The sequence below is a fragment of the Haliotis asinina genome, chromosome 3 (genome assembly GCF_037392515.1).
Source record: "Haliotis asinina isolate JCU_RB_2024 chromosome 3, JCU_Hal_asi_v2, whole genome shotgun sequence".
In the NCBI taxonomy this organism is placed as follows: Eukaryota; Metazoa; Mollusca; class Gastropoda; order Lepetellida; family Haliotidae; genus Haliotis; species Haliotis asinina.
In genome coordinates this window covers 21,396,162-21,419,763 of record NC_090282.1, presented here as the reverse complement: position 1 = coordinate 21,419,763, position 23,602 = coordinate 21,396,162, and the positions used below count along the sequence as shown (strand labels likewise).

General features: G+C 39.9%; 3 protein-coding genes across 3 annotated transcripts in view; 1 reads left to right on the top strand and 2 right to left on the bottom strand.

Moving 5' to 3' along the window:
* Window positions 1–794, top strand: part of LOC137276653 (coiled-coil domain-containing protein 60-like) — a 38,101-nt gene extending 37,307 nt beyond the window's left edge. The window contains exon 19 of the mRNA XM_067808268.1: window positions 483–794. Coding sequence (XP_067664369.1) covers window positions 483–794 — 312 coding nt within the window. The remainder of the gene's footprint in view (window positions 1–482) is intronic.
* Window positions 795–4,624: 3,830 nt separating this feature from the next.
* On the bottom strand, window positions 4,625–8,443 carry LOC137276652 (uncharacterized). Its single transcript, XM_067808267.1, has 3 exons — window positions 8,095–8,443; window positions 7,336–7,482; window positions 4,625–5,169 (listed from the first exon to the last, which is right to left on the bottom strand). Exons 1-3 carry the CDS (start codon window positions 8,441–8,443, stop codon window positions 5,003–5,005), a joined length of 663 nt encoding a protein of 220 aa, XP_067664368.1. The 3' UTR covers window positions 4,625–5,002.
* Window positions 8,444–10,702: 2,259 nt separating this feature from the next.
* On the bottom strand, window positions 10,703–23,363 carry LOC137276650 (metalloprotease mig-17-like). The gene is made up of 12 exons (XM_067808266.1): window positions 23,234–23,363; window positions 22,494–22,596; window positions 21,991–22,069; window positions 21,131–21,208; window positions 18,570–18,718; window positions 17,718–17,755; window positions 15,500–15,602; window positions 14,944–15,099; window positions 14,526–14,664; window positions 13,371–13,496; window positions 12,928–12,979; window positions 10,703–12,052 (listed from the first exon to the last, which is right to left on the bottom strand). The coding sequence occupies exons 1-12, from the start codon at window positions 23,361–23,363 to the stop codon at window positions 11,652–11,654; spliced, it is 1,554 nt and encodes a 517-aa protein (XP_067664367.1). The 3' UTR covers window positions 10,703–11,651.
* Window positions 23,364–23,602: the final 239 nt, after the last annotated feature.

Below are 23,602 nucleotides of genomic sequence, written 5' to 3'. Positions count from 1 at the left end.
TTTAAGGTATTCTTGTGATGATTTTAAGAAACAATGTGCACAGGAAAAGTGTTCATGAATGTATTCTTCCTTTTTATTACTGAAGACTGTTAGCTATTAGTTAGGAGGTCAGCTGTGAAAGCAGTCGTTTGTCACCCATGGACACATTGGATGAAAATCCATTGCTGTTGTCCCCTTGGATGATATTGCTGGAATATTGCTGAACTTGGCATAAAACAGTAACTCACTCACATTGTTAATGGGATATCCACTGCCAAGGGTAGCCCTGTTTATTGCCACACTAACTGTGTTAGATGAATTATTCAAAAACATAAAATTTGAACAAATTACCCCCAGATGGATGAGGGTTTGAGAGATACATATACATGGCAGTTGTAGTGTTTTTACTGTTTATCCATTTTGAGTTTGGTGATCTCAGGTTGAATCGAAGTCTATAACAACATGGAATTTGCAGCCAATTATAATGTTTTGCTGTTTGATAGGTGGAGAGCACCAGCAAGCAGAGTGTATACAAGTTCCTCAAAGTCCTGGAGACCTTGCGAGACTGGGAACTCTGCAGCCCAGACATCTCTGCCGCCATAGAGTTCTGCCGAGAGAAGGTCGTGGAGATGACGGTGGAGGAGTATGAGGAATGGTTCCAGCAGCAGTTTCCCAAGATACAACGGCCACAGACAGCACCACCTATGCTGAAGGGCAAAAAGAAGGAGGAAGTTCCTGCAACACCAGATTTCAGTGCTGTCGCTGCCAAAACAAGATATGTTCAATCTGCTTTTGTGCGCAGATCCCAAACATGATCTTGGACTTTAAATGCTGTTTTTGTTCATCGTTTCAAACACTTTTCCGATAACGATGGTTTTCAGTTTAATTACAATTAATCTTTGACCAGTTTCTGCTGAATACAAATATTCAAGTTGGGAACATATTTATCTTTTTGCTGGGTGGAGGCAAACAGAAAGCGCTGCATGTATATAAGGTTATTACAACCCATTTGTATATTTGTATAAAGCTCCATTGTAAGATCATGTATGGTTTGGTTAATATAATGATGGTTTGTCTTTTCCTATAATTTGAAAACATATTAATGTTTGATTTAAATAAAATTGACTTCAGTGAGTGTACAGAGTAACAGAATCTTACCAACAAGAAATGTATACAAAACTTCCCATAAATTTCAGTTTATTTTGACATTCAGAATGCATGCTAGTTATTTTGCCTTGTGAAGCCTTATCATGACTCACCCCAAAGTGTGAATCGACTCAAACTAATGCAGCTAGTTGTTTATGAATATCTTTCACCTAACCAAAGTTAATGAAAGACATACAATCTTTCAGACAATATTAGTTATATCATGATCTATGGTGTTATGCACTAGTCATATCAAACTGCTCCAAGCCAAACCACATGCTTCTTGTCCAAAGATACCATACCATACCTGCCTTCGAAATCCACAGGGTAGTTGATTGTGCTGTATTGTCATATGTGTCTTTTAATGTCATTTGCATCAGTATTGGCAAAGTTTCTTCAAGAACTTTAATTCTACTGAATATGCCAAAATAGTTTCTTGTTCAGAGAACATGTGACATGCTGGATATTTGTGTGTTGGTTAAGGACTGGTGTTTTTTATAGTACTCACTTAATCATTTATCATACAAAATGCATTGTGAAATTATTGCTAAGCATTCAAAAACTGATTTTTATTTGCACAAATTATTAAACAAACGTGCATCATTGTGTAGAATATATGCTATGCGAGAATCTGTGATACTGTGAAGATACAAGTTTCAGTGAATTCTGATATTACCATCCACGATGTGCTATTCATGTATCTATGTAATGGTTGGATTGTTATTCACTGGGCAAAGAATGTCAGGAACCATCAGTTTGGTTCAGATCCAGAACTTGTCTTGTTTCTGTTCTTAGGTTTCTCATAACCAAACTGGTGGATATATATATATTGAAGAGGAGAACACGGAAGACCACCATTGTAACATCAAGTTGACATGTTGTGATATAGCTGGAATATTTTTCAAGCTCTGTTATTTCACATCAATTCAAACACATAGATCATCAGGCCACGCACCCCTACACTGTGTCAGCAGGAGGTATGCTACTTAATGTGCAAAAGTTTATTTAGCAACATTTTTTGTGCCGTTGAAAATTAAATTTTGTGCAGGTGTTTTCAATGTGTTGCATTTTACAATTGAAATTGGTAATTTACAGTGGTGTTTTTATTTTTTTTAAGGTACATATTGTGCATCTCATCAAAATATAGTTATATACAATTTGTTTGGTTTTTAAACACTGAGTTCTCTGTGTGTCTTTATGAAAACACTGACATCGAGTTGGTTGCATATTTCGAGAATAAGTTGAAAACAAAATTGACAAACAGACAACTTCGTTAGTGCAGAGTATGATTCCAAAGGAACAATTCTAGATTAACACGTTTCTAACACTGTTTGTGGATATGAAGTACTAATACCAGATGTGTTTGTAGAAGTACTGCCAGAGAGACAGTAGCATGCATGTAGATGGGACAGATAGGCCTTTACTGAGACAATATTTAAAATGCCTTTGAAGATATATTTTCCTTGTGACACCATTATGCATATTATATCAACTTCAAGACTTGTGTTCACTGTTATTCCAAGATGAGTATTGATAATAATTACTATATTGACACACATAAAGACAATGTACTAATTTATCAGGATGTTATCATACTCCCCAAGCAATTGACCACTATTGGAAGGAAACCCGTCATGAGGTGTCCATACCAATGCTGACTTTAACTTTGATTGAATCACATAGCTCATAACATCACACACACAATACAAGAGGTATCACCTATTTATTATGGATTTAACATTATAAGATTATTTACAATTTTAATCTTTGATTTGTAGGTCTTATTTTGTTCATGTTGCTTTTCTCTTTACCTTTTTTACATCTTCATTGTTAAAGCTTCTGTTTTGACAGAGAAGCTGATTTGTTTAGTAGATATAATGTATGCCTGTTGATTTTACTGATGGTTGAATTTTGTGGATGTATAAAAATGTCCAGTTTTCTGTAAATACCATTCATGTCCATGACCACGGTGTCTGTGATATTGTATTTAATACGTATTTTAATACCTCAGTTGAAGTCATGTAGAAATATATTACTGTGTATGTGTTCTGAATATGTGGGATGAGTAAAGCTATTAATAATTATTAATAATATTAATATTAAAAATACATGCATTCAATATGTGGGATGAATAACTATTATAAAAAATACATTTAAAATATATTTTGACTAAAACGTATATTTAAATATATTTATTGATTCTCTATAAATGATAACAATTATTATTATTAAATAGTCATAATAAAGCAGTTCTCTGATATATATGAGGATAGGAAAAAAGAAATGGTCCTTACCAGTGTCAGCTGTAGAAATCAACTGCCTATTGGGTTTTTTCCTGAGCAAAGATAGGATGCTTGAGGCATCACAACTGGCTTAAATGTTGAATGTGTCAATGTAGTTACTTGCGAAATATAAGTATGGATGACAGTTCAAACATAGTGGCAAAGGGAGACATAGTGTCTCATGTCAGGTGTTTTGTCCATTGCTTTTGAAAAGTTCACTGCACTCTCACATTTTGAATAATTCAAGTCATTTACTGAATAACATTTGTAATTTTGACCTGTGTTATCTCAGTTGTTTTCGATTGAAGAAATATCAGATCTGAATTTGCACAGAAAGTTTTTGTGTATAATTACTATCATGTTTTTCACCATTCTTGTTACTTAATTTTACACCTTCAAAGAATTATGTAACACAAAACAATAGTTTGGATGACTTTACACGATTATATTGTAAAACACATGAAATAATTGAATGATTAATATCTGATAATAATGATTGAATGCTTACTTGAGACATTAATGATAAATTAATGCTTGTTAGGTTAATTGTTGATGGAGTGAAGACATTTGATATTCGAGGCTTTGTTATTGGGTATATTACGGTATCTAAATCTACATTTGCAGTAATCATTATAATATGATATAACCATAAACTTCAATAAAAGTCTTTGTTATATAACATTTGCTTTACTGTTCTAAGTGATCACTGTATTGCTAATACAAGTACAGTGTCCCGTGAAGATCTGGCCTAGAACTGATCTTCAGTAACCCATGCTTGTGGTAAGAGGCCACTAATGAGATGGTGGTCAGGTTCACTGACTTGGTTGACACAGGTCATGATTAATTGCCTAGATTGATGTCCATACTTTTTATCACTCGTTTGCTTGGTCATGACAGAATTATTTACACATCGCCACCATATATCACATATATAAAAATGAACCAACTATCCACGCGACCCCAAAATGGCACACAATCAGCGAGGTCAGCCAAATCAAGTATATCAACCTCCTATTCCCCCAAACAGACTCCACAGACATGGAGCGTAGGGTACCTGTTTAACCGCCAAACAGGAGCAACTATATAATTATGTTGCAAGTGTGTGATGCAACAGTGTGGTTTTTTTTATTACATGTAACTAAAACAAGACAAATTTCATGCTGTGATCAAATACATGTTACAAGTAGATAGATAGACGACACATCGAGATAGGTCCGTCATATGTGTCACGTCATCGAGGCTGAACACCCGAACAGGTTATTACGACCAACATGTTTTGCCATGTACCCATACATACTATATCACATTTCTATCCTTGAAATCGTATTGAATTTCGTTCACTTTTCATTCTAAAGTCTTCGGGTATCGCTCGATGGCTTTCTAAACACCTTCCACTTCATGTTGCTGGTTGCTGACAATATAGATGAAAACAAGGAAGAAAGATAGATGGAAATGAAAGCATACTATCACGTAGAAACAGCAATTAGTATCCATCTGTCTTAACAAATCTTAGGGACGGCCATTTGACCGTTGTTCAGTCGGAAGTTCCAACAGTGGTATACAATTCCATCACAGAAGAATTCCTGACTTCCAGTTCAATACCACTGTAAATACACGTGTGTAAGAAACAAGATTCCAGAAATTAGGAAAGCAAAGCCTGCGCCGACATCCAGGTAGTAGCTATAATCCAAGGTGAACCCGGACATTGGAAAGTTCCAGAACCTCAGTCCCGCCAGCAGAAGAGCAGAGAGAACTCCAAGTGCTGCAACAGTATAACCATGTCTTACACACTACCGGACAAAAAACAAACAGCAAATTGTTATTCGATTTTATACATTTGATGACGTTATGTTTTGCAACATTTCTTTGGTGACTTTTTACTGCACCGATACTGATCTTATGGGATAAGGCGTATATTTTGGTATTAAGAAGTTGGGTCTAGGGGGTAAGGTCTGATTAGATTTATTAGGTTGATAGCGATAGGATGAAAACTGGGACAAATGGCGCACTGGAAGTGGTGTCCTCCCTTTAGTCAGACAACCAGTTAGTTAGACACTAATTGCATGGTTGAGAAAACAAAGTTGTAACCCAAATGTTGGGGAAATGGACTATCCCAGTAGTCAGACATAAAGAGAAGATTAGATTAGGCCAATTTTATTATATTTCATGTAATATGTACCCACATACAGTTTGCAATTTCCATAATATTTGGCACTTTATCAGAATATCACATGCATGTAAGCAAAACTGTGACTATTCACGAGCACCACTGGCGCAATTTGAAGTTGTAAAGTCCAATTCTGCCAAGCTTCACGAACTTTACAACAGCATCCAAATTTGAGTCTTGCTCCTCGCACCAACTGCTCTCCGACAGGTCGCTGGTTCATCTTGTAAACCTTGCGTGGCGGAGGAGCTGCACACTGAAGTCGATCTAAACAATTTTCAACTTCTCAATGTTCTTGAGTCTCGGTCAGTCTGAAGACAGTCGGATGACGACTCGAGACACTGGTTTCAGACGGCTGTTAAAACCCTCTGGGCATTTGGTCCTCGGGCCGAAGGTTTCATGATGGTTCCACAAGGACAGCCGGCAGGAACATCAGGACAAGTGTTCATCGCGTCAATCCAGACATCCTGGATGATTGCACGAGAAAGCAGAGACACGGCAAACGAGGGGCATACACTGCCTTATCGAAACGAAATCTCCAGTGCACACAGGTCGTCCTCACCTTGTTCCTGTAGTAGAGATGGCGATCAAAGAACACCTGAATCGTGCCTTACTGTCGTCATTTACTCTACTTTAGGCAAACCTGACATTTCTGTGCAGTAACAGATACTTTGGGAAATGCATGTCAAGTAAATACATCCGACCTGAGTTTTTCTTTATATTTTCACTGGTTTCCTGCTACTAATAATAATTAAGCAAGTATGCACAAGATTCTTAACATTATGTGAGTAGATCAGTTAAAAAGGATTAAACCTAACAGTCAAGGCTGACCTATGGCCGTTTGATTTTATTGTACAAGAGATAAGCCATTTAAGTCTAATCAAATCAAGACTGTTCCATTATTAATGTATGTGAGGGCTTGGTTCCCCCCTACTCATCCGTCTAACTGGGTGTCTGACTATTGAAGAATCACCACCGGAGTGAGGAACAGGTGTTCGGTAACAAAGTACGGGTAAAATGTTCCAAATTTGCCTAGGTAAAAAAAGTCCTCTGGAAAAAAGTCCACTTTCCTTTTTCAAGTCCTATGCTTACTGCCACAGTCGTCTGCTCCTTCCTGAACCATTCGATGGTCTTCCAGAAGGTGTATAGTGTACATATGACCATTTAAGACCATTTTCAAGTCAACCTTGTTGGTCTGAATTACTTCCATTATGGATATATATTTATACCTCGCAATATGAACAGAAGCCAGTGGACGTAATTCTTCTTCGTAACTGATATTCCTCTTTACAATAATTAAGATTCTCCAGTGGTTTTAATGTAAACTAGTTGTGGGCGAGTTGCAATCAAACAAAATCACAGTATAATCAGTGATCAGTAAACATAACGAGGCACTTACAGTGTTTTTAGTACAGATCAAGGTCAGTTTTAATATTTAATCCGCGAGTACATCATGCCTTTTAGATGTTGTATAAAATACCAAACACCAAGAATTTAATCTGTCATTTCTGTCATTTAATTTTGATTGATGTCAATTTTGTCAAATAAATACATAAATCCGTAAAAGGGACTATTCTACTGAGGACTTTTTACCATAGACCTTTTCCCTATACTCAAGGGATATACTGGATAGTATAGGGTGGTTATATGGGGTGTGAAGGGCCAAGGGCTATACTGGGGTTGAGGTATATGGTTACAACTTCATAAGTCGTGTACTTGGGCTCAGAGATGCCCTTTTTGCACCCTTAAGACTTTCCGACTTACTTGCCACAACGCAGTTCACAGCGGTAGCGAATTCCAGGTACCGCCCTCCCCAACGTCTCCAACAGCATGTTGTGTAAATGATGAACAGCACGGGGACGGACACGCCGTAGATCAGAGCGACGATGGTGGCGGCACCGACAGGCCCTACTGTGAACACACAAACAGCTTCACAGATGAAAGATCACAGTCTATCATTACTTTTATGTTTAGGACTTTAGAGTGGGGTGGTATAACATGTAAGAACTTGTCTCCAATCCTTTTCTAGTGATGGATAAAAATGTTTAAACCAACTTTTCAACTACAGCGGAAGCTGCCTAAACCGGCACTCTTCGGACTGAAGAAATAAGCCGGTTTAGAAAATGTGCCGGATTGTAGAACTGATGATAAAGGTACAAACCACCGAAGGCACTGAGATTTTATGCCGGTGGTGACAACTTGCCGGATTGGACAGATGCTGGTTTTGACAGCTTTCACTGTATTCAAAGTAACTATCATGCAGTGTTTTCGTTCATTTGTACAGATGACAAAGGGTAACATCACTGACATACAAGCCCGGACAGGAGGTACCAGTTCCCGGTTATTACATCAATACATGCCCCGTGTTCCATCATTTATAAGGTGTGTATCAAGCATCCTGCAGGACATTGTTGAGCTGAAACTTCTTCAAAAAGAGATCATCTAATTCCCATTTTAGGAATCATTGATAACAAACAAAACAAATTATCGATATCAACAGTTCATCTTTAGCGTCCTACTTACCCGGAATGCAACCATGAAACCCCTGGCACTGAGGAAAGATACCGACAGACACAACATCACCGTTTCGTTTCAGGTATGTTGCCCAGGACGTGGTCGCCATACTGACAATATGGATTATCAGACCAATCAATGTGAAGATAATCCCAGCTATCTCCAAATCGGACAGTTTCCGGCAGCGCCAACATCTTCCTCTTGTCCTAAGCATTGGGTCTGTTTGACGTGTTGGTTTGACAATCTCGTGTCTCGGTGTGGCCACCCATACTGTCTTCTGATAGGGATGCACACGGGCCCGGTCGGCAATGGCCGTTCGAAATTGTTCTGCTGCTGTCGAATTACTGTATCTTAACATCGTGGTTACGTTGAGTCGCAAACACGAAGCACAGAGAAACAAATCCTCCACGAAATGTGTGACTATTGAGTCAAGGACATAACACGTAACATCAGAAGTTCGAGCCGTTAGGGAAGAGTTGGGGTATGACTGTTTGAAATATCAGTCTGCAGCTTGTTCCTGTCACCTCTGTTGGGTCAGGTGATCGTCTTAGGACCGCGACAGGTATGGCATTAGTGACTCCTAGTTGATATCTTTGTAATTATTCCTACAAGGCGACCTAGATCGACATCAGTTGTTTGTTACTATGTAACACTATCGGCAAATTGAAATAAATAGGCAGGGTATTGATAACGTTAACCACTCTTAAGAAACGCCCTGTATGACACTGGTTCTAAATATATGAAGATACTGATATCACTATACATTGCAGTACACAAGTGTCAGAAGTACACTCTTAAGAAACGCCCTGTATGACACTGGTTCTAAATATATGAAGATACTGATATCACTATACATTGCAGTACACAAGTGTCAGAAGTACACTCTTAAGAAACGCCCTGTATGACACTGGTTCTAAATATATGAAGATACTGATATCACTATACATTGCAGTACACAAGTGTCAGAAGTACACTCTTAAGAAACGCCCTGTATGACACTAGTTCTAAATATATGAAGATACTGATATCACTATACATTGCAGTACACAAGTGTCAGAAGTACACTCTTAAGAAACGCCCTGTATGACACTGGTTCTAAATATATGAAGATACTGATATCACTATACATTGCAGTACACAAGTGTCAGAAGTATACTCTTAAGAAACGCCCTGTATGACACTGGTTCTAAATATATGAAGATACTGATATCACTATACATTGCAGTACACAAGTGTCAGAAGTATACTCTTAAGAAACGCCCTGTATGACACTGGTTCTAAATATATGAAGATACTGATATCACTATACATTGCAGTACACAAGTGTCAGAAGTACACTCTTAAGAAACGCCCTGTATGACACTGGTTCTAAATATATGAAGATACTGATATCACTATACATTGCAGTACACAAGTGTCAGAAGTACACTCTTAAGAAACGCCCTGTATGACACTGGTTCTAAATATATGAAGATACTGATATCACTATACATTGCAGTACACAAGTGTCAGAAGTACCGTTTTCCACAGAAAATATCAGCAAGCAGTATGAAAGACCCTCTCTAAAATATTATGTACAAGAAGCAAGTCCCAAATTCATTTCTATTTTTGCAAAAATCTAAAATACACCCTTGTCTGAATGATTACGTACAGCAACATCTCGGCGTTATCATGACGTGGCACCATAATCGGGTGTACAAATTGTAAACAGTTTTACCCAGCAGGACCACCGAATGCTTAACGTTTACGGATGTGGAACTATGTGTACTTTCAATGCTGAACCTACGTTCACTGAGCAAGTAAGAGTGTTTGTTGTGTAACGCTGTTGATATCGCAGATTGCACACGTCACGTCGCCCAGTCAGGATTAAATAAATCTTGTATCTTGACTAAGTGAGTATGTGTTCGTATATTGACCCATTCAGGCATTAATCTGTCTCTTTCGAAAACGGAATCTTCAAAATGGTCTGGTGGTAAGACATGTTTTCTGAAACTGGTGATCAAAGGTGACGCGGAGGTGTGTGTTCGAATTCAGTTCAAAAGCTGAAGATCGTTTTTTATTAATATATTCACCCGTCAGCGTAGGAATTTGCATTTAGGTACTCAGGTTTATAGTCCCAGGCCAAATGCTAGAAACGTCCCTGTCCTTTAGGATCTCTCAACAGCAGTAAACGCGTTATTCAGTAATTTGTATGGCACCTCCCGCTCCACATGTTCATAGACAAACTGCTTGAGTATTAATCACATTGTCTAATGGGTGGTGACAAGCACTGGTGTTCAACATGTTCAAGATAAGATATGATAACGTGTAGTATAACGTTCAAGTTTTGCTCTTTGTCCGTTCCCTCAAATAGCATGCATCCGGACCTGTCTCCAAAACATAACTTGCAGTTTTCGGTCAAACGACTTGCGAAATTATTATTATTTTACCTTGCACTAGAACCGACTTTCGTCGCGTCCCATGCAATAACACACTTGTTATGCTTCATTTATGAACACAAAATTCATTTAGGCCTTATTCGGCTAATTTAACAAGGCTATAAAGTCGGTGTCACGACTGTCAACACACTTATGACTGTTAGGAACACATGTATGTAAATAAGAGCCCGTGAGCTATATTTTATCAAGATGTAACAGTTTATTTTGTGTGAACTCACTAGCAAAGCTCCACAGTTTTGTTACATTTTGTTGTGAGACTGGTGATTTGACAGTGTATGGTCCCGTGACATTAAACAAATCATATGGGAGAATTTTGAAGAAAAACACTTAACTTTCAAATCTTTTATCATCACTAAATTGCCTCGCACCAACTCTGTTTATTAGGGGTTAACACGTATATGCAACTGGGGTGGTGAAACTGTCCTTGGAAACCAATTACCATCCACTCATGCATTATTCCGTTCATTTCCTGTCACTGGAACCCAAATACAACAATAAAGATGCATATCAGTGTTGAACATTAAGGCGGGGAATATTCCAGTTTTACATTTTGTAAGTGGGCGCTCTGTAAACCTTTGATTCTCAAAGGTCATCTTTCCTTGAAACTAGTTAGAACGTTGTTATTAGTATGTGAGTGAGCATGGTTTGAGAAATATTCCAACAATATCACGTCGGGGGACACCAGGAATGGGCGTCACACAGCGTACCCACTGAGGGGAATCGAACCCAATATTTTCTTTAACCTTTTGTTGATTTGCATTCTTGAAAATATGACAAACAATGTTCGGATTACACTTCGTTGACATGACGACAGAATATGTAGGCTTCGTTTTGGACCAAACAAGAAGATCGCCATGACGGCCATGACACACTTAATTTCCACACTATCGTTCAAAGGTGCAAGATCAGGGACAGTTTTTGAGAAGGGGGAGGTGGGTGCACAGGCTTGAAAAAGGAGGGTGCACAATTCAGTTTCACCGAATATTAATGGTCATTAAAGAAACCTTCAGGACAAATGGGCGGAGGTGGGGTGGGGTTCGGGGATGTTTTCGCCTTTGAAGATGAGTTTTAGAATGTTTTGTTAGAGGTTGTCCAATTTAAAGAGAAACATGCTTAACTCAGCATACCCTATCTACCAGAAAAAATGGAGGCCGTGGTTCCTCCTGGCCTCCGAAAGTTAAACATGGAGGCAGTTGTCTTTCTCATCCTTGGTCTTTCAAACATGGAAGCTGTTGTCTTCCTTATCCTTGGTCTTTCAAACATGGAAGCTGTTGTTCTGCTACGTGGTCGACGTGACCTCCTCGACGGCGGTGCCATCATGGATGCTGTTGTAGGCCCGCCTGTGTCAAATGCAGCCACGGCATTGGTCACAGTAAAGACGGACTCTGACGTCAATTGGCGCGTCGGGACTGTCGGTTCGGTGACAATACGTTTACATGTTGCACAACACAGGAAGTCTCTTAAGATTGGAGTGGAACATGAACTGGGAGTGCACAGGATGTCAGGGTCATCCCCAGCTGGACAGTTCTCTGTGAATACATAGACAGGAGGATTACTGATTACTCAAGGGAGAGTAATGTTGCATGTGTATGTTACACGTGAAGCAGTTGAACATTCAATTTGGTTGAACATTTCAGAAACGGAACAACATGCTTCCTTTCTAAGTGACCAGAAAAATTCACTGGGGTACAAGACTAGTCATCGACATTAATATTGACTGCAAAATTTACTTTCATTTTCATTGCTGTTTCGCATTGTGTGATCAGCCTATGTGTATGTTGAGTAAAGAAAACAATCTTTATTTTTTCTTTCAGTTTGGCAATAGGATTATAAAATGACTGTCATAGATGGTCGGCGTTAATATCTGTCGAAACAGATACTGTTAGACTTCAAATGGTGAAATGCAGTGAAAGCTGGATGACAGAAGAATGAAAACACATCTTGTGGCAGTGAAAGCTGGATTCCAGAAGAATGAAAACACATCTTGTGGCAGTTTGGATGTATCGGTCCTTTCTGAGTATAGTACAGTAGGTATAGGTCTAGATCACGCCCTTATTCCAACTTCCAATAAATACTAAAGTGTAAATAGTCTGTGGTTCGTTTGCATTTGACATATTTTGAATCCTTTCGAATTTATTCTCTTTTTTTTATGAAATACAGAAGTTAAGAGGTAAAATCTACTTGTCGAAGAGGCAGGTTGGTTTGTACATCACAAACTATAAACGATTAGAAATTGTACTATAATACTCATTACATTCAACTGTAAAGAGGAAATGATTGTCCTCATGCCAAGCATGTCTGTGAGGCTACATGCATTTCATTGGTTTTGTTAGTGTGATTAAACCCTTTGTAATATGCCGCTTGTTATGAAATATAAGTCAATATCTTAGCAGTTCGAACTTACCTGGAGTGCGAGGAGCGTCGCCCGAGAAGACACATTGTCCTAACTGACACCACTGGAAAAAGCAATTCAGAATATGTATACATGACTGATAATCCGTAGTTTGGGTGGTGGGTGTAGTTACTTTTAGTTGTATGGTTATCATTATTTTTATGAATATCTAATATCTGTTGTGCACCGTCAAGGGGCGGTAACCTAGTGGTTACCTAAAGCGATGGTTCGTCACGCCGAACAACCGGGTTCGACTCCCCACATGATTACAGTGGGTGAAGCCCATTTCTAGTGTCAGTACTATTTTCAAGTGAAGGACTATATAGCTATTTCGCTCTTGTTGACCTACAATCGTGACAAAACAAATTGCATGTGCAAAAATATGTTCCTGAAAAAAAGAAATCCGTGCAAAATGATCAAATCAGTTCTGTGCAGAAAATGACTAGATATCTAACCTTTCTATCCCCACACGTGGTGCCATCGTGAGCTAGTATGGAGAAACAGAAACTAGAGCTTGGGTCGTCACAGAACATGGACCTGCACATGTCGTCAAATGTCCTTTCCTCCGTTGTATACAGGTCCTTCAACAGAGACAACCATTAACAGAAACAAGGCTACAGGTGAACCTCATATAATTGCGAATTGTTGGCAAGGCAAACACACGTAAAGGTCCGGGTTAGAATTGGTCTTCAGCAACCCATGATTTTCTTGAGAGGCGTCTTACGGGATCGGGTGGTCAGACTCACTGATTTTGGTTGACACATTGTATCTAAATTACGTAGATCGATGTCCATGACTTTGATGAGTGGATTGTCTGGTCCAGACCCGATAATCTACAGTCCGTCGCCGTACAGATGGAATATAGTTAAGTGTGGCGTTAAGCAATAAGTATTTGCCACTAAAATGTGCCAGTGTCCCCAGCCGCTAAGAAAGGATGAATTATTTCTAACATTTATACTACTTTTTTTGGTCACGTACAAGAAGTTTGAAGTTAGTGGTGTCTGCATAATCACCAAGTGTAGGTTGTCGACATAACTGAAGACTATGGGTGCAATGCTTTATGAGAAATCGTTAGTTTACGTTAGTTTGAAAAGTGGTAGAAGTGTTGTGGTGACCTTAAAAAGAAACTCAAGGCAACCACGATCGCCTGGTGTCTGCGTATACCCCCAACATAGGCTATCTCCATCTGTAAAGGTATTGGGTGCAAGAGTGCAGGGGATATCGCGTTAACAAGACTCTGAAAACTGGTGTCGTTGTGACCTTGAAGATAAGGTCACGGCCACCCAAATCAACTGTTGTCTGCGTAATCTCCAAATGTAGGCTGTAGCCAAATTTGAAGACTTTGGGTACAACAGTTCATTAGATATTGCGTCAAGAATCTGGACGTACGTACAGACGTACGTACGTACGAACCACAGGCGCCGCTGAATTCTTTGTCCCCTGTTTCGTGCTGCGGACGGGTTTAAGAAGCAAACAAAGCAAGCCAATGTGGGTGTTTCCTACCTGCGTTGATAAAAGCAGGGTTTTTTTTCGCACTGATAGATCAGCACTGTGCGTTTACCGAAGTTTATTACAATATACCTTAGTATTATTAAAACAAAGATACATACCCTGCAGAACTTCGATCCGGGTCCGAGGAATATCTCACACTGTACGTCTGCTGGGTACTTCTGGCCAAACGGTTCGACGAGAAAGGGAGATAAGTTGAGCGGACTCCCGGTCACGGTGCGCATGCAGGATGCAGATGGACTTGTGATGAAAAGCGAGGCAATATGATGAATGATATCATGCATTTACCATGAAGTCACAAGCACCGCCACGACGTTTCTTCAACCGCTTGCGTTGCATTTATATATTTCGTGTGTTTACTATAATGTGAAAATCACTGACATAACAGTTTTTAACCCTTTATGCTGCTTTTCACCGTTCAAATAACATCTCTAATGTGCAATGAAAATTCAGATAGTTAGATAGGCACGATACATGCATGTTCCGCGATAGTCTACTCTCTACTGCAATGAGGTTTACCTGGCCAGGAAGGTTGTGAAGTAGTCACTGGAACAGTTGGAGAAGAGCCACGGGTGGGACGCCTGGCTCCGCGGAGGTACGCCGAGGGAGGGGGCCATGATGAAGCTTTCGCTGCCGTTACAGATGTTGCTGTCACCGTCATGGAGTGCGGAAAGTCTGCAAGTATGTTGGAGCACCTGTGAGGCTCATGTTTTATGGACAGCAGTTTGCCAGTTATCTATGTACGAGACCTCGTTTGGGTGGTACACAAAGTCTATGATCTAGGTTGCCTGTTATCCGACTTCCATTTTTTTCTGGAAGCCGTGGTGACTGAGTGGGTTAGATGGCTGATATGGTGTGCCCACCATTAGGTGCCTGACTCTGAGAGTGTGGTTAGGAATGTGACTTAACCCTACAAAAGTAATAGAATTTGCACTTTACCGAGGAAGTGTAACATGAGCCCCTTTACGTAGTTCACCAGCAGTCGCACCGTACGGACATACCCAAGAATGATCTCTACCCCTGTAATGTAACTGTCGAAAAATTTGACGTAGCATCCAAGACAGTTTGCACTTACGCATGTCCGATCTCGTGGGCGATGATTACTGCGGTAGATTCACTCCCGGTGTTTTCCGAGATGGATCCGGACCTGACGTTACACACAGTGAACGAGGCGATACCTGGGTGACGAACACAGTGCATGTACATGTAACCCTGGGCGTTATAAATAAACGTGGACTGATCCACTATTTTACTGGATTAACAATGTAGGCCATTAGTTAATCTCGAACCGATCATGTGCTTTCGTTGGTCGGCTGAGTCACGGAGGAAGCGCCTGTAAAATCTAATGTAGCTGTAGTACCTTGTGCTTCTGGCGCTTGTTCAATCACTATTTATTTCATACTGAATGGACACAGGCCCGTAGTACAATACAATTATTCATGTGTGAGTAAGTAGTAATTCTTTCTGATATTAAAGGCTTTGTAAATATACACTGAACCGCAAAAAAAAATACCCAAACAAACAAAGAACAAATTAAACAAAAAAAACCCCACGTCACACCCTTTTTGAAACAACCGGTAATCAGTTAAATTCGAACACATGTAAGTTACATAATGTTTGTCGGAAAGATTTCAAAATTGACACGTTTGACTGTCAATACTTAAATACGAAGTTCAGACAACTGCAGGTCAAAACAAGAAGACAAAGTCATCAATATCCCCGCAATGGCAAAATACTCTTCATGGATGTATCTGCGAGTGGAAAGAGAGTATTGAAAAGAACAATACCACCAAATTCATCAAAGTCATACTTGTTGCCATGGAAACGCAGAAATATATTTCATTCAGAATTCCAAACCTACGGAACGGCACCAGTACACCACAGACCAATCTATGTGCCAAGTTTGAGGAAGAAATATTGAAAGGCTTTACAGTTCTCCTCTGGAAAAGAGTACTCAATCGAAGTCAAACTTGTTGCCATGGAAACGTTGAAACATATTTTATTCCAAAAACCAAAACTATCGAAAAGCACCAGTACACGACCAGAAGTATTCATGTGCCAAATGTGGTGAAGAAATAGTGAACGGTTTTGAAGTTCTGGTCAGGAATAGACGAGTGCACGGACGCACTGACTGCATTTTAAAACCCCCGCCCCCGCAAAACGCGTTGCAGGGGATGATGACATCGTCCGTCTGTACATTGAGTGGATGAGACGGTTGCTGAAGGCCACAGGAACTTGCTCCCACACTCGGTGATACGCCGGAGAGGGTTCAGCTACCGTTTTCGGCTTTGGTCGCACACCATGAATCTCGTCCTACAAGTGTACTATCAAGTCTGGACTGAGGGCAGGTCACTTAAGAGTTTGTATGCCGTGTTGACGAAGAAAGTCTCGAGTTGTTCTGGCAGTACTTGCACGCACGTTGTCCTGCTGGAAGACGTGGTTTCCATGACGACACGACGAAGGGTCTCAGCGCTTGATCAATGTGGCGTGCAGATGCTACACTATTTCCTCTACCAGGACCAATATTCTGGAATACCATAGGGCCTAGTCTGTGACTGAGAGCAATAGTACCCCACACCATTATCCTTGGACCACCCCATGAGTCTCTTTCCAGCACACAATCAGATGCAAAACGCTTCCCGCTTTGTCGCCACACTCTCGCTCTGCCAAGACACCTCGGGAGGCGCATGCATTGTCATTTTCATGAAATACGTACAAAAACCATCGCTACTTTAGTAACTGCGTTTTGACGACATGTCTTTTTTGTATCAAATTCAGAATCTGAAACCAATTTGTTTTTAACTTTGGCTACAAACCAGATCTAGCTAACATATAAAAAGTGAAAAAGTACTTCAAATTAGGATGAAACATATCTGGCCACATTTTGGTAGGGTGACGTTTCTTTTGCGGTTCAGTATATATGGTCATACTTTCTAATTGTGTTTTACTGACATTATTCATCAGTGATATAAAGGTATGAGTTTCAGGATGAACATTATAATATTTCTTCATATAACTTTTCTTTTAACGATGAATAAGGCAACTGTTGTTTGACGTTTTTATTTATTTGTAACACCTGCTTACGTCATACATATTTAGGCTGTCTATCAGTGAAGTGCGTTTCGCGAGCATTTTACGGTAATATTGAAGTAAAAGATTCGTCCCTTTGTTTTCATCATTTTCCCTAGTGTTGGACTGTATATGACAATGTTTCGCACACTGCACACATACCGTTGAAGACAGCATCATAGCGAAATGATATTTTTTTTACAGAATACAGAACACGGTCTCACCTGCCGTTGATGTGCGGTCGCCAATGGCCAAATCGTATCTGCAGAAATAGAAATGACTGATACAGCTAAATACTGGGTCTCTGTAATGCTTGCTTTCATTTCGCCAAATCCTGATACGAAAGGTATATGTGGCATACAGAATAACACTTTATAAACTGATACGAATGGTAATACGACATACAGAATGACACTTCATAAACTGAGATGAATGGTACAGAATGGTACGACACACAGAATGGCACTTTAGTAACTGCCACCAAATCGCATATGGTAGTAATCACAAACTGACAAGCGGTGATGTCTACAATCTGTTAGTGGGTGGGTACAGATTGATTAAGGGCACATTCACTATATACAATTATAATAAAATCGGTGGCTATATCATGTCGTTATTCTAGATGATTCCAATAGATTATAGTAGCATGCAAAAACAGCATGATATAAAGGAGAGTGTTTTGAATGCGATATCATATGTTTGGAAAGCACGTAAGGATTTTGCTAATCAATTTCTACTCCAAATATATATTAACATTTATGTCCTCATACTCTACATTTACCGGATCGGCGGGGCAGCTAAGTGGTTAAAGCGTTTGCTCGTCACCTCGAAAACCGGGTTTGATTCCTCACATGGAAACAATATGTGAAGCCCAATTCTGGTGTCCCCCGCCGTGATATTGCTGGAATATGGCTGAAAACGGGGTAAACCTATACGCTCATCACATTACTAATTAGATGCAAATCTGAATAATTCACACATTTTGTAATTACGCCGTGAAACGATATTCATTCAAGTCATTTATAAACATACCTTTGACAGAAAAGCGTTCAACGGAAATGACTTAATATGATTACCCTGTAATAATGAAGGCGTGATCATAGGGATACCCCGCTATAACGCCGCCTGTTGTAAGCAAGAATGCCTCCAGATTGTCGAGTGCTGCGTTCGCGTCGACTCGGTTACTGACGTTGAGGTTCTGTGTCCAAGGTGACTGTAGAGGGCTCTGTTGCCAAGGAGAGTTAATGAATGAATGGCCTTCACAAGGGACATAGCTACCACTGTTTGAAAAAACCTGGCTTACACGTGAGTTTTGCTTAAAAGGTGGTCAAGCCCTCATTACTATCTAAACATATAGCTATGCGACCTAACAGGCGTACACGAAACATATGGCTTGCTAAACGCCTTTTGAGTGAATGTAAAGTTTGCAGAATTATCAGAGAACGATTACAGTTAGGTGTGCCAAAGTTGGCCGACGAAATGTGGAGCCCGTCAGTAAAGACGTCACACAGAGAGGAGGTATGATATCCCTGGAATATTGCTTAAACGGTGAGATACAATACTCACTCACTCATACTGTTCTCACACTGAAAGCATTCAATCTGGCGGGAGTAGCTCTGTCAGTGAAGTACGTGCAACACGTGTAAGAGACAATGTTCTTACAACTCTATAGAGTTACTCGAGCTCGTTGCTTGCAACAGGTTAAGGGTTTAATCTACAATTAGCTATTGGCGCAGTTTATGTCTGAAACTGTGTACGCTTTGCCCCCGAAAGAGAAATAGATAAAGAACTTCTGGAACTCTTATCACTGCAAAAACAAAGATGCACCATGGCCGTTTCGTTTCGCAACGAAGAAACCAGGGCATATTTACTTGAGATTAAGGGACTCTTGAATTACAAAATAACCCTCCCAGCGAGGTAATGAAGTGGTACAGATAAATTGGGGATTAAGCCTGGATCCTCGTAATGGTTTCTTTCATATAACTGAAGCCAATGTTTCTTTCCCTTTTCAGTGTACAACGTACCGCATGTCACTTTAAAAACTGATCCGTAAGACATACTGAATAACACTTTATAAACTGGTACGTACGACATACTGAAAGTCACTTTAAAACTGATACGCCAGACATACTGAATGTCACTTTAATAACTGATCCGTAAGACATACTGAATAACACTTTATAAACTGGTACGTACGACATACTGAAAGTCACTTTAAAACTGATACGCCAGACATACTGAATGTCACTTTAATAACTGATACGTAAGACATACTGAATGACACTTTATAAACTGGCACGCATAATAGATAGGACTTAGTGAATGCTGCTTTATAAACTGATAGTTAGATATATCGAATGTCACTTTATAAACTGACACGTAAGACATACTGAATGACACTTCATAAACTGGTACGTATAATACATTGGACTTATCAAATGTCACTTTATAAACTGACACGTGTGACATACTGAATGAGACTTCATAAACTGGTACGTATAATATATACATAGGACTTATCGAATGTCGCTTTATAAACTGATATGTAGGAAAAACTGAATGAGACTTCATAAACTGGTACGTACAATACATAGGACTTAGTGAATGTCACGTTATAAACTGACACGTGTGACATACTGAATGACACTTCATAAACTGGTACGTATAACACGTACGGCATACTATATGGCACTTTAGAAACTAATACGTAAGAAACGTACTACATACAGAATTGCACTTAATAAATTGACACGTATGAAACTTACAACATGCTGAATGGCACTTTATTAAATGATACTTACGGCAAGCTGAATGGCGCTTAATAAACTAATACTTGTGACTTGAGTGGTTGATTAGCTATGAGAATAAGCCTATGGAGAAAGTGTTACTTCAGTTATGATGATGATTGAAATACGTTTATCAGTTCAGTTAGAACAATAAGGCCCGTATGATTGGTATGGTGCTTACAAATCAAGGAATATCATAGGGTCAAGAGGATGCCTCTGGCCCAGTGACGATCAAAATATGTACGATGGTATACCTGTCTTTCAAGGACAGGAATTAAAATGTACCAAGTGAAAAGTAAATGAATCAGTGACACCACTCTCAGTGAGTTCCTGCCGTACACATCTTCCGACGCCACACGTGGGATTCCCATATAATGTCAACCAATAGGCCTGAGACCGCTGTAACCACAGGACTATCAGACAATGAATGTATCTATCTCTATCTAGTGTCAATGTGGTTGAAAGACATGTTCGAAAATGTTGAGTCTTGTTCACAGCATACTCCAAAATGAAAACACACAGCATATTCCAAAATGAAAACACTTCCACGAAATGTTATCTCTGGATGTCAGTTGAGAAGATATGCGTTTTACATGGACGGTACATGACTTTCCGGCACGGTGGCGTCATACATAATACCCCTGCGACTTTAAAATGGATATAATAATCCTGATTCGAAGCTACATGGCGCGACTTAAGAGTACATTTTACAGAGATTATTATACCCCATTTACCTAAGAACATGTTGTTTCAAACAATATTTAATTGCTTTCGTTCTGCAGATAACTTTTGCCATGCCTTTCGAATCAACATAAAAAATAAATGGTCATGTGGAAATCCGCATATCGTACCTCGGCTATGATGATGGCGTTGACAACGATGTCCACGGTGAAACCGGCTGACGTCACACTGTCGTAACGCCTGTTCACCTGTAACGTAAACGACGTCAAGGAATACCAAAATCACATGCATATCGTTACAATGTCACAAGTCATTTGCTGTTCTGTTTATGACCGTTGACAAATAGGTCCTTGTGTTCTTTGCTTCTTTGAAAAATAAACATAGACGCAGTGTGTCTTATCATGGGTGTAGTGCACGTACCCCACTGGACAAATCCTTAAGTACGAGTGATGCGTTTACACATCAGGAGCCCCACCCACAAAGGTTCCGTAACGTTACTACCTGACGTAACTCTATAGATTATCATAATGGATGTTGTTATGCTACGAACGTTTTGTGGATCGGGTCCCAAGGCCTTGTTCCCCAAAGCGATGGTAGCGCTACGGCTGTTGTAAATCTATGTTTAAGTATGGGAGCGCTAGAATGGTAGAAAAGTCCCTATCTTTTAGGATCTCTCAGCAGCAGTAAACGCGTTATTCAGTAATTAGTATGACACCTCCCACCCGCCAAAATGTGGAACTAGCTACAGGAGGTATCAGGTTACTAAAAACTAACTGGGTTCAGCCCACTGTTGAAACAGTGTCCACATGTTCATAAACAAACTGCTTGAGAATTGATCACATTGTCTAATGTGTGGTGACCAGCACTGGTGTTCAACATGGTCAAGAAATGCAGTAAGGGTGATAAGGCTGGGTGTATCATATTACCTGATTTTCATGATATCTCTACATTTGGGTTAGGAGAATTTAACTTCTTGGCAACCCTCTCTCGAAAAGGTCAAGGTCATGCTGGTGACGTCCGTCCTACTTACAGCTTCCATGATGTTGGCGTAGTAATCCACCATCTCTTGCTTCGTGGCGACGTTGTTGTTCCTGTTCCTCCTACTCCAGCTGTTGGGGTGAAAACGTATTTACAGCTATATATGTGGACAGTCTGTAAGTAATCTCGTCAGGACCAGACAATCCAGCGATCAACATCATGATGTACGCAGTTGGGATCCGAAGACATGTGTCAAGAAAGTTAACAAGTCAGACCACCCGACCCCATTGTTTCGCCTCTAACGACAAGCATGGGTTACTAAAGATCAGTTCTACCCGGAACTTCACGGGTTTAATTCTTTTGACACTTGGCAGAGTAAACAATAACAACACACAATCTTGTAATGTAACGTACTTTAACACTTACTGTGTTCATGTGTAGAACAATTGAGGTTAGGTAAACGGCATTATAGAACCGACCACTATATTCTATTCCCCAACGACTGACATGGAAACATTTATATACGGGAATTGAGAAGATGAAACACATCCTTACAAGAGAAATAGGGGGTAGTCAAGAATGATGACTGTCTCGATCAGAAAGTTCCCAACCGCCTGTCTCTTTGACCTGTGTTCAGGAAACAGTTTGTCCATGAAATCTACCAAAAAAGGGAAAATGACGATAACCAGACATACTTAATATCCATATAGTTACGGGATCCAGAGTGGCAGTAAACACCGCTTTTATCCATATTGACGCCATGTTACAACTGTGAGTAACTGTCAGGTTCTAACATGGGGTTTACACAACTTGGGAAACGAAACCGTGTCTTCGCCACTAATATTTGAAATAAAGGCGCCTTTTAGTTTTATACTATTTGCAGGAATACGAAATACATTTCTCTGGTAAATGAATATTTATTCCCACATTCACTTATCTGAAGTACTACAGATTTAATAACTATGTAACTGTTTAATCTGGTTTCAGTGCATGCTTAGATGCAGGAAAACATCGGTTTTCATAGAATTTAGTGTGCACGAATATTGTACGTTTTTCAATATCTCCTTGAGTTCTACAGTATTTTATCTCCCCTTGACTCCCATAACCATTTAGCCGACATATTTCGACAACGACGATTTGCGGCTACGATTATTATGAGTCCCAGAGGTATGTATCCTCAACATATAGACCATGATTAAATTGACCCTAGGGACGTGGACACAGCTGACCATCTGTTGGATATGGCAGTTGGTCCTCACGGGGATCATTAAGCTGTCGGTAGTACAATGGCTTACCCTCATGATGTCTGTCGTCTGCGAAGGTGAGGGGCCTCGTGTGGCCAGGAGCTTTACTGTGTTTTAAGTCTATCGATTCTGATTTATGTCGACGAGACTGAAACTTTGCCAGCTGATCTCTTCCTGACATCTGAGAGAGAAAGAACAGTCAGTGTGGATACATGCATGTGCAATGAATTTTCGAAAGACCCGAAGAAGAATTTAAAAACAGTCGACGGGCAAAGGACAAGATTCACCCTCAGCAACCCATGCTTATCGTAAGAGACGTCGGAAAGGGTTGGCTGGTTGATGCATTTTATCGTATTCAGTTTGCGTTGATCGATGCTCATCACTTGGTTATTTCATCCAGATTATTTGGAAACTGGCAAT

Coding starts and splice junctions, on each gene's coding strand:
- LOC137276650 (XM_067808266.1), bottom strand. CDS start 23,363: ATGTCAGGAAGAGATCAGCTGGCAAAGTTTCAGTCTCGTCGACATAAA. Junction 22,597..23,233: donor AGACGACAGACATCATGAGG/GTAAGCCATTGT, acceptor CTTTTTTGGTAG/ATTTCATGGACAAACTGTTT. Junction 15,100..15,499: donor GCCCACGAGATCGGACATGC/GTAAGTGCAAAC, acceptor ACATACTTGCAG/ACTTTCCGCACTCCATGACG.
- LOC137276652 (XM_067808267.1), bottom strand. CDS start 8,443: ATGTTAAGATACAGTAATTCGACAGCAGCAGAACAATTTCGAACGGCC. Junction 7,483..8,094: donor GTTTCATGGTTGCATTCCGG/GTAAGTAGGACG, acceptor GTGTGTTCACAG/TAGGGCCTGTCGGTGCCGCC. Junction 5,170..7,335: donor TGTGAACTGCGTTGTGGCAA/GTAAGTCGGAAA, acceptor ATACTGTTGCAG/CACTTGGAGTTCTCTCTGCT.